General features: G+C 33.3%; 1 protein-coding gene across 1 annotated transcript in view; it reads right to left on the bottom strand.

Moving 5' to 3' along the window:
- Positions 1–40: 40 nt before the first annotated feature.
- The window catches only part of LOC129809663 (5-hydroxytryptamine receptor-like), a 161,613-nt gene continuing 150,270 nt past the window's right edge, over positions 41–11,383 (bottom strand). The window contains exon 6 of the mRNA XM_055859681.1: positions 41–647. Within this exon, the coding sequence (XP_055715656.1) occupies positions 614–647 (34 nt within the window). The 3' untranslated portion in view covers positions 41–613. The remainder of the gene's footprint in view (positions 648–11,383) is intronic.

The raw sequence follows: 11,383 nt of genomic DNA, 5'->3' as shown, positions 1-11,383 counted from the left end.
TCACTCCTCCCTCCCCCAAAGATCCTTGTGGCTGTTTTGTCATCTTGGAGTTAAGGATAAAACAAAAAGACGTCTTTTATTCTCATCTGTACAATATTCTTTGTTCTCAACAATTTTTTTTTTGGTTTCTCTTCCTATTTCTTCTTTATCTCTTATTAATGTCCTATTTTATTTACACACAGGAATTCCACCAGGGAATTTGGCAACATTATGATTTAAAATCACTTTTTTTTCTTTTACAACAAACATCAATATTATTTTCTCACTTCAAATGGGCAAAAAAATAATTTTATATTGTTTTTTTCTTCCTAAAAATCATTCATTTCTCACTTAAATAGTTTTTTTTCTTTTTACAATACAACTCACACTTAATTGATTTTTGTTTTTCTTTTTTACTTATTGTTAATTTATTTACTAAATATATTACAATTTCTCTTTCATGGAGTAAATCATAGGTTAATAAATAGGAAAAAAAGGAGAAGAAGAAAATTAAATTTCTTTTTCTGTGCAATAAACTATTATTAAAAACAATCTATCACTAAATTATCGTCCTTTTATCAACAATTATTTCTTCAAGGTATTTTTTTTTCTTAATTGTGGAATGGATTTCCCTCTACAAATGATTCATTTTCAGCTTTCTTTTTGTCCTGTGAAAAGAAAATTATCCACACTAAATTGCTTCATTAGATTTGTGGGTTTCTTTTACATGTTTTTTTATTCTCTATTTATTTTTTTTGCTTCATTCATTCATTCAATTCTCTGTATCAACACAAGTCATGAGTGAAAAATTGCTGCCAAAATGTATGGCAATTTTTCTTCAGCAACTTTCCCTATATGCGCTCTCACCAGTAACAGAAAAAAAGATTGATTGAGCTGGGATTTTTCTCTATTTTCACAAGAAATAATAATTCCTTGCTAATGGAAGAATTTGCAGAGCAGAAAAGTGGAATGGGTGAGAGGAAAATTCACGATATATTTAGAGGGAATATAATCTCAAGACCAGGAATTCCATTTTCCGCTTGAGGACTTTGCCAAAGATTTTGCTCTCCTCGTCCTTAGCATATTAAAGCTTTCAAAAAGGGCAGTTTTCTCCTCCCAAAAGAGATTCTCTTCTCCTCTCAAAAAAAAAAAGAAATTTTCATTTTCATTTGTTGCATAAACACAATAATGCTTTTTAGTTTTGTAAATTTTAACTTTCTGAGAAAAGGGTTTCACAAACTCTCTTCTCAAGAAAAATGGAATTTTCTACGAAAATTTCTATGAAGGAAAACCCTTTTGAGAGCAACATAACTTTTACAGCACGTGCCGTAAAAACTTTTAGAGACAATTATAAGAAAAGACATTTTGTTCTAAAGTAAATAATACCATATTTTGTGCTTTTGGCTTTGAAAATGGTCGTTTGGATAATTAAGAGTTAAAATTACACGTAAATATGGTTGAGGAATACCCTTACACAGGATATTTTTAGAGGAAAATACCTCTATCAATTTTCATTTAAAATATATTAAGCCTTAATGTCTTATGCCCTAGACACACTTACGATTTAAGCCGAGAAACGACTTAGTGGAAAATGATGGAAATTAAGTCTAACCATTATTTCGAATATAATTATGCTAAGCCGCCTCTCGGCTAATCCTCAGGTCTGTCTAGGCCCTTACTTTGTAAAGAGGTTATTAAGGAAATTGTGGTTATGTTAAACATAACCTCAAATAAGGTAATGCCCTGGACACACGTACGACTTAAGCCAAAAGAAGGCTTAATGTTATTATAATTAAAATAATGATCAGATTATCTTTCCATCAGTTTCTAACTAATCCGTCTTCCGGCTTAAGTCGAGAAACAGCTTAGTTTGTGGGAAACTGATTTGAATGTAGTTAAATCAATATTTTGATTATAATTACGTTAAGTCGTCTGCGGTTTATGTCGTGAGTGTGCCTGGGGATCTAGGACCTATGAGAAGCACATCGACCATGCATTTTGGATCGTCCAGTTTGCAGAACTGATTAGTCATCAAGGTAAAATAAATGTTTAAAAATTACTAAATAAGTTTTACCATTTATCTTTTGCAAAATATATCATGCGTTTGTTTATATGTGATCTGCTGAATTAATTTCTTCTTCAACTTTTTAAGATAATTATTCACCAAATTTACTCAATCACTGTATTAGGGTCCTAATCTGAAAACAATAATTTCTCAAAATCTCACAGTCTTATATAAAAATGTTCTGAATGTCACTATGGTAAGCGAACCCCCTCGAAAACTTCCTCAAAGTATGGAGTATGTAGAACGATCCTGAATGACAAACTTTCCAGAAGACAATCAGAATTAAAAGACACTGATTAGCCTGTACTAAGTCAAGGAAAAGAATAATCTAAGCTTGTGTACAATTGCGAAACATGCCGGGACTTAATTTGCTACACTTTACTTATTGAATGCCCTATAGAACGAAAGTTCTTGCATCTCTCTCTGTAAAATTCACTTCTATTCCAATTTGAGCAACCCAATGCGTGGGATCGTTTCGGATTTGCTACAAAAATTGACAAAATTAAAGTAAATCTCAATCCAATGCGATGATCTGAATGGCTTCATAACTTTTGTAATTTTCCTTAATAATGTTCTGTAAACTTTTCTAAGAGTGTGTCATTAAATCCGAGATCCAAGACGATCAGAATTCTGGTAATGAAAAATGAAAAGATTCAGACACCCTTCACCAACAACGTCTCTGGAAAATAGTAAAAACTGCTCCTGATGGTTGAGCAATTACCCAATATAATTTCTTAAGGGAAATTAGCAAAAAGAGGTAGTAAAGCGTTCCAGGCTTTGTGAAGTGCTCGAATTCGTGGGTTAATGCTATCCCTCAAAAGTACTTTCGCATCATTTACCATTTACCTGTTCTTAACCGATTTAAACCGATTCGTAAAAAAAACTCGAAAGATCCCATAAAATAATTTTAAGAGTAATAAAATTAATTTTCGGGCAAAAATTAGTTATCTGTTCAGAAACAGTTTAGTTTATTGCCGGTTCACGACCTGATTTTAATGGATTTATAAACCACTTAAAACATTGTCCAAAATACACCTCAGATGTGATATAATTGATTTTCAGATAAAAATTAGTTTTCGGTTATGAACCGGTTCATTACTGGTTCAGAACCGTTTGGAACCGATTCAGATTTATGGGAAATTCCAAGACATTTCCAATGAGCCCAAACGTGATACCATTCAGTTGATAAATCCGTTCTTCTAGGTTGAATTGGTAAAATAATTAAATAACTTGCAACCTGTACCTAGATCTCTTCTATCTCTTCTGTTTTTGGGAGATTAGAATTCAATTCATTTACACTAGACTCTCTCAAGTTCGCACACAGAGAAATGATTTTGAGAAAGCGGTGTTGAATTTGGGGTTAAATTTGGTGTTGGAGTTGCTGGAACACCAACCGTTGTATCGTTCACATCAAATTCACACCAAGTTTTGAATCGAAGGTGTTGTATGAAATACATAGGCGGTGTTGCATTAACTCCGCCACCAAAATGTGTAAAATGATGCAACATTAACACCAGTAATTCTCTATAATGGTGCTGTCATAACGCCAACCGGTGTTCTTCACTATCCTTCGTGTGCTATTTTCCCTCCCCGCTGCAGCAGTACCAAATTGACCAGTGAAGAGTGCAGAAGTAATGTTTACGCAAATTTCTGTACTTTACCTCGAGTATAAATTGTGTTAATTAATGCATTTTTGGAAAGTAATTTCATTTACCAATAATTTGAATAATATTTTGGTCGTAGAAGTGTTTTTTTTATGTTTCAATGAGGTTTTCCAGTGGAAACTGTACAGAGATTTCTTGGTAAGCTTGCCCTTTGAATATCTATATCAGGAAATTACCGCTCAGTAGATTTAAAAAATCCCATTTATTTTTTCAAAATTGTGTTAATGCATTCTTACTGACATTTCTTTTGAAAAATTTCAAGCCAAACTGGGCGAATGGCGAATTTAAAGGCAGAAGTCTTAAAAGGGCAGTTCGGAAGATGTCTCAGGAAAAGTGCAAGCATCATCATCAATAAAATAAAAAAAAGACGAGATTTTTACCATTTTAACCGCATATTCCTTTGGGGTCGTGGAGATTTTTGTCAAGGTATGTAATTTGAAACCGTAATTATAGTTAACCAAATTTCTTTTTTTTTATTAGGGGTCTATCTGGAATATGATTGCCCCGCAATTCCTTTTTCTTTTATGGCTCCGGTACACCTTTTAGATTAGGAAAATTTCATGAAATCAAAATTCTCTTCTTTCTCTCTCAAAAGCTTTGCATATTTGTCTGTCCTACTCTTACTATACTTTTTATATATTTCAGATGAGAAAAAATATCCAGCTGGTGGAAACAAGTGGACAAGAGGTGCACTCTTGCTGAATTAAAAGATGAATGTTCGACTTTGTCCACTTGATACGCTCACAAATTGGTAAATATTCTTTTAATATATATCTTGCAAAATATTATCACCGTATTTTAAAATTCAGTTTATTAAAAATTTACTTAATTAAAATTATTTTATATTCCCTTTATTACTAGATTAATTCTGAATTTGAGGAGTTGTATGCTGATTCTAAGCCTTTAGTGAGTTGAAAAAGATTTCTCAGTATTTGTCCCGGTTAAAAATTTCTGAAGAGGAATAGAACCTCACCAATCTGGGTAAATTATAAAAAATATCATGTTAGTAAAACTTTAGCACACAAAAAAGTCGAGTAAAAAATATTATTAAAAAAGTATGTTATATATTTTATTATATTTAATGTAAATTATGTAAGAAGATTAAAAATATCATCACAGTTGTATCAGAAAATCAAAATATTATAGAAAAAAAATTGTGGACTGCAAAAACTTCAGAAAAAATATGTGATTAAAAAATATAAAATCAAAAAAAATAATGTTATACTATTACATTTAATGTATAACTGTTCAAAAATCTTCTAATAAAAATATTTATTAGAGATATCAAAAATTCATGTTTCATTTATTTTATTTCAATATGGCAGCATTTTAAAAAAAATCGTTATATTTAAAAAAAAGTGGTGGAATATTCACACTTTTATTGGTGCAAAAGGAACACCCATATTTTATTGAGATGGTGTGATACAAAATCCAGAATGGTGTTCCAACAACGCTAAATTTGGTGTTAATAATTGGTGTGAAATTGGTGTAGTCAGAAACCCAATGCCGGTGTTGGTTGCCATTTTGGCACCAATTGGTGTAATCTGAACACCGAATTAGGGTTAGTTGATTTTGGGGTTGAGGTTGGTGTGTCCGGCAACACCAATTGGAGTTGTCATTCCACTAAAATTTCTCTGTGTGCGGGCATTTGGGAATTCATACCTGATATTTAGATCCTTAAATGTCGACTTGGGATTGAATACAAAGGCCAAATAATTTATTATTAGATTAGATTAGATTTTGAAAATCCAATAATGTTCTTTGTTTTTTAATATTTAAAAATCTTAAGCTGGATCAAACCTAGGTGGAAGTGGTGCACCTTTCAATTGGGGTAGCTTTAAAAATGGACTTTTTCTCCTATTTTTAAGCGGAACTGAACCTTACGAACCTTACCGTGATATTATTTGGCTTTACAAACCCATTGTGAAGCTAAATAACATTATGATAAACATTAATTCCTTTTAAAAATTGGAGGAAAAAGTCCATTTTCAAACGTAACCCATTTCAAAGGTTCCCCACTTCCCCCTATGTCTGTAAGGTAATCTTCAGACTAGAAGAGGTTTAGCTGCATTAGCCTTGTTCCAGAAAATCTCAAAATCCTAAATAAGGTAAAGTACCCTCAAGTCGACCGGTTCCTTAATTCGAGCGGTAGAGTTATTTGAGACGCTCAGAGCAGAAGTGGTCTAATTCGTATGTATTTCCCTATTAAAAGAGTCCACTTCTGCTCTGAGCGTCTCATTTATCCAATTTATTTATATTTACACTAATATTTGGCGTATGATCTAACATTAATAGGTCAATTATTCCATAAATAAATAGAATAAATACGAATCAGTGACAATTTTATAGAAATTCACCATCAAACATTCAAAAATTGACCACCGGTCGAGTCGAGGAACCGGTCGACTCGAGGGCACTTTACCTTATTATCCAATTTTATTGGTTCTTTCAAAAAATAATGAGTCATTTACACTTACTATTCATTCCTAAGTTAAGATTTTCAAAGAAAAATCCTTGCTCATAAGAAATTAGAAGTTAAGCCATAGGGAGAAGTGGGGCACCTTTGAATTGGGGTACCTTTGAAAGTGGTTTTTTTCTCCTATCTTCAAAAGGTATTGAGCCTTGTCATAATAAGACACTTTGTGATAAAAGAAACGCAAATAGAGTTAATAATTGAAATTGGACAATATTTTACAACTTCAAAAGACAAGTTTTCATTTTGGCTTGACCTCTAACCTATTTCATGGTCAGAATTCAGAATACGTTTCATTGATTAAAGTTTTATAGCTTTTAGAGATTTATAATTGTCTAAAGTATTGTGAATGTCTGGAGAGGTTATTGTGGATATAACCTCAAATTTAAATAATGGAACTTTGAGGTTATGATGGATCTAACCCTATAAAAAACTTAGTTTAATAACTTTTGAAGAGAGAATACTCTGAAATTTGTAAAGATTTGTCCGGAATTTACAGTGTACCAATATAATCTACATAAAATTTAATTAAAGTGGTATCCTGAGATGAATCTCATTCAGCAAACCGATGGTATTTTAAATATAGTGTTATGTTGAATTTAACCTAGAAAAAGCTTTCATTTGATGTAAGTTATTAAAATAGCAGAAAATGTTACAAATTGTCATGAATCCGAGATTAAATATTACGCGAAAATGAATGTATCAGGGATAGCGGGAAGAGCTATCCAATTTTCCAATTGAAAGTTACACCACGCTGATGGGAAATCCTTTTGAATCTTCATCATAGAGACCTAATTTAAAACCCAGTCTTTCCCCGTAATAATTCTCCGTGGTGTTTGCGCTCGCAATTTAATCCTTTCAACATTTGGCGAGAAATTTTCCCACTCAATCGACTATCGATGAACGTGAGGGCTGTTCCAATTGGCGCGCTGAATGGGAAAAGTAAGGCAGACATTTCACCGGAAGGTTCATTTTATTCATTTTCCCCCCAAAAATAAAAAAAAAGTTCCAAACTATAGGCTTTGGGGTGATGAAAAAGGCGATTATATGGGAGAAAATGGGTTGGATTAGAGAGGGTTTTATTGATTTAAAACTACCACAAAACTTTAATTGACACTCAAGTCTTTTTGTTCAAAATGTCAGTAGCGCAATCAATTTTTGCTCTATGATGGATTTTTGAACGTTCTATTTGCTCCCACTTCTTGCATTCTCGGAAAATTCAGCAGAATGATAGTATTTGCTAAATTGTGGAAAAACTTTCATATAAATTTCTCTGTTGGACCAAATTATTCAATAAAGCTTTGAAGTTTTTCGATTATTCCTCTCCCAAAAATATTATTCACATTATATTACGCTTTTCTTTTCGAATTTTCCTCCAAGGCCAATATTATTTTTCCCATAAGAGGAATTTCATTAAAATTGAATTTATTTGTGCACAAGTCCAGCAAAAAGTTTCACGGTTCTCTCTTTATAGATATCTTTTTCCTCACAAAATTATATACTGTGCCTTTTATAGAGAAATATTTCTTTGGAAAAGCGCAATGCCTCCGGAGGCAATGGAAAACTTCCAAGTTTTTGCTGAATTATTCACTAATTATTTCCAATATACCCCCAAAATTCAATTAATATAGGAATAAATAATTCACAACACAAATGCCATCCCCTTCTTTCTCTAATTGCAATCCATTTTGTCGACTTTAATTTAGCAAAGTGGAATAGTTTTCTGGGCATGAAAGGAGATACTCTTCTCAGGGGCTCAGAGATTCACCTCTCTCTCTTAGGCAATCCATTAAGTCAAAGGTTCCCCCCGTCCCCATCGTCACTTTCGGACACTTCTCTGAACTATCCGAAAATCATTAGGGAGCAATTGTAGAGAAATTAAATCACGCCTTGAGTCCATGGAGAAAACCACATTGACAGATATCACAGATTTGAGGAAAGACTTCCTTTTTGGCTTTCCATTGGATTGGGTTGAATAATTTTCAGGCCATGTGCACACACAAAATTGGGGTGAATTTTAATTGGTTATTCTGGTCAATATTGAAAGGGTATCGTTTGGGACTTTTTTTTATTTCTAAAATTAAATTAAGCCCCAATTGCCTTTTAGGGTGATTTTATAGCTCCCATAAAGCAGATGTTTTATTAGAGAATTATAAGGAAGAGGAGTAGCTCTTAGCGTTGAGGGTGATATCAACACCATCTATTGGCAATTCAACTAATGTCTCATGTTCTGTGGCGATTGTAGGTTGAGTACAATGCGTTTTATTTAATTAATCGATCTGCATCAACGGAAAAATTGTTGAATTTATTGTTCGAACCGATCTGTAGCTTAAACGGTAAAAGATATCAGCATCCGATCTTCGGCGACCCTCCAGAAAAATAAACATTATTCCAGATAGATGTTCTTCTTTAATCTCTCCTCTTATGCCCTAGACACACTTAAGACTTTAGCCGAGAGACGACTTAGTGGAAAATGATAGAAATGTAGTTTGACCATTATTTCTAATATAATTACACTAGGCCCTCTCTCGGCTAATCCTCAGATCTGTCAAGGCCCTTACCCGCTTTATAGTGATGAGTTCTTGAATTATATCTAGACCTAGTCCCCGGCCAGTGGCCTTCAAAGTTGAAGCCAATTTCTTACTTTCACATACAAATGCGTATGAGAATTTCTCTGCACTCGTGATCATTATGCTAAATATTTAAAAAGTGAGAAGTTTTTCCGTATTCTAAGATACCTTTCCGTATTGAGGGATAAATATACTAAATTTTTGTTTAAATAAATTTTTCCTTGGAGCACTGTGAGCTGAGTCCGAGATCAATTTAGGAATTGGTTTCAAATAGCTCCATATAAAAAGGCCAACTTGCTAGGCGCTTGATCTAGACAAAAGTTCCGCAGATGGATCACGTTTTTCATATAAAAGCAAATATTCTGCTATCAGTTCATCGATCGATGAGAACATGTTTCTAATGTCATCTACTTTGTTCTATTCTTTAAGATTTCATGAGCTTTTTACCTGGTACAATGCTCAAAGAAACAGAAGAGCATCGTCTGTTCTAACAAAAGCAGCTCTAAAGGCGCAAGATATTTCATACAAGACAGAGGATATTACATTTCCTGCTCAATATATTCAATATTCTGGAGAAAATATATAGGGTAGGTGTGCCAAATTCCGGCCAGCTTGCAATTCCGGCCACCTTTTTTGTTCCTCGAATTTCCATAATTTTTTAGTTATTCATACTCTAGAGATTATACAATGCAAAAGAATAACAAAAAAATGTAGCTACGACAAACGAGATGACGTGAAAAAGATATTGGAAGAATTTCCGAAGGGCAAGGAACTATGAGAATGAAAGTGGCCGAAATAGGGCACCAAAGCTATGTCTACATTTTTATTCATTTTAAAATGTGTTAAGAACGATTTTAAAGTAAATAACAACACTCCTAAAGGAGAAGGAATGAAAAAAATCAATTTCTATTAAAGATATTACATTTCAAACTTGCGACTTTGGCGCTTGCATGCAACTATGCCGTAATTTGGCACACTTACCCTATGATAAACTATTTTTTTAAAGTGCTGTACAACACTTCTGAAAAAGAGGTAAGAAAAATTTCAATTTATAAAAGTATTCTTGGGGTTTTTCTCACGCGAGGGGTCAGTTGGAAGCGGATTATTGGACGATTCTTGCAGGACTCACTGTGATGTTGCAGGGTTATACGAGCTTCAGATTCAGACCTAAGGCTTATACGGGCTTCAGATCTAAGATTTAGCCATATGGTTTAACTTCTCTAATTTTTCAGCAATTTTGTGAACGTCGGGAACTGGGCTGAACCTCTAGTCGGAAGACCGCTTTAGCCATATTGCTATATAAGAAGTTAAGCCTATAGCCATATGGTTTAACTTCTCTAATTTCTAGTTAGGCAAGATTTATAAATTTTGACAGAGTTGAATTATTAAGGACAAATGATCCATTAGATTTTGAAAATCCAAAACAATTGGCTGCCATTTTGGTTTACGATATCTTCGGAAACTGAACTAAACCTCCAGTCTGAAGACCGTTTCAGGTCCGAATAAGCGAGTCTTTTTAAATAAATATGCTCAACAATGGGTCATGCTGTAACAACTAAAAGCTGAAATAAATCCCTAAAGGAGGCCTGAGCTAAAAGAAAAGCCGAAGTGAATTTGGTGGTGCCTGTTGGCATTGTTCGAAATGCTGCGAAAATTCACGTTGAGAAAACGAAAGGTTTATTAATGTGAAAATTGTTTAATTCCTTAGAGTTAAGTCATTTTCACAAGAAAATCCTTTTTATAATTTAGTTGAATACAGCTATTTGGCTTGATTGTAAATACTTGTCGATATTATAACAAAAACATCGGGATGAAATTTTGAGCTGGAAGACTCATATTCTTTTGAGCTGACTCAAAATTCAGGATAGGTTTGACAAAAATCCTTTTGTGCAATACTTTTTTGATTAATAAGGAATGCAAAAGTACGTATTACAAGAAGGGACACGGCCAAAATTCCCCAACTTGGAGCTTTATTGTCCTTCATTAAAGACATCAAAATAGAACTTTAACAAATAGAGGGGATAGGTGTGCAATACTGACCAGCCGTGGTGCCCCGATCCGTTCTTGGAACTACCTCAGCACACGTAACAATATTTGGTGACAATATTCTCCCTTCGAATGTCCATGCCTTCTAAATGTGAATTTCTTTTATTTTTCTTAATCCTATTTTAACTACACTTAATTATCACAATCACATAATTATCAATATTTGATAATAAGCTAACTAAATGTTTAATAAAAATGTGTAAGTCTCTTAGGAAAAATAAAAGAAAATTTACATTATTCGAAGGCATGAATATTCGAAGGGAGAGCACTTTCCCCTACATCTTATCAGTCTGATTCAAACGTATTTTTCACAAATTATAGACAAGGAAAAATTTTATTTAGTGGTTGTGGTTAATCTGCCCCAGTCTCCCCTACCGATTTAGAACGGTCAATTTAGAGTTGCAAATCCGGGTTTTTCAGCTTTATGAGTGGATAGGGGAAAGTACTCTCCCTTCGAACGCTCATGCCTTCGAATAATATGAATTTTCTTTTAGTTTTCCTAAGAGACTTACACATTTCTATTAAATATTAGTTGGTTTATCATCAATTCGAAAAACAAAAGAAATTCACATTATTCGAAGGCATG

Source organism: Phlebotomus papatasi, chromosome 1, assembly GCF_024763615.1.
Source record: "Phlebotomus papatasi isolate M1 chromosome 1, Ppap_2.1, whole genome shotgun sequence".
NCBI lineage: Eukaryota > Metazoa > Arthropoda > Insecta > Diptera > Psychodidae > Phlebotomus > Phlebotomus papatasi.
This window is presented reverse-complemented; position numbering and strand designations above follow the sequence as displayed.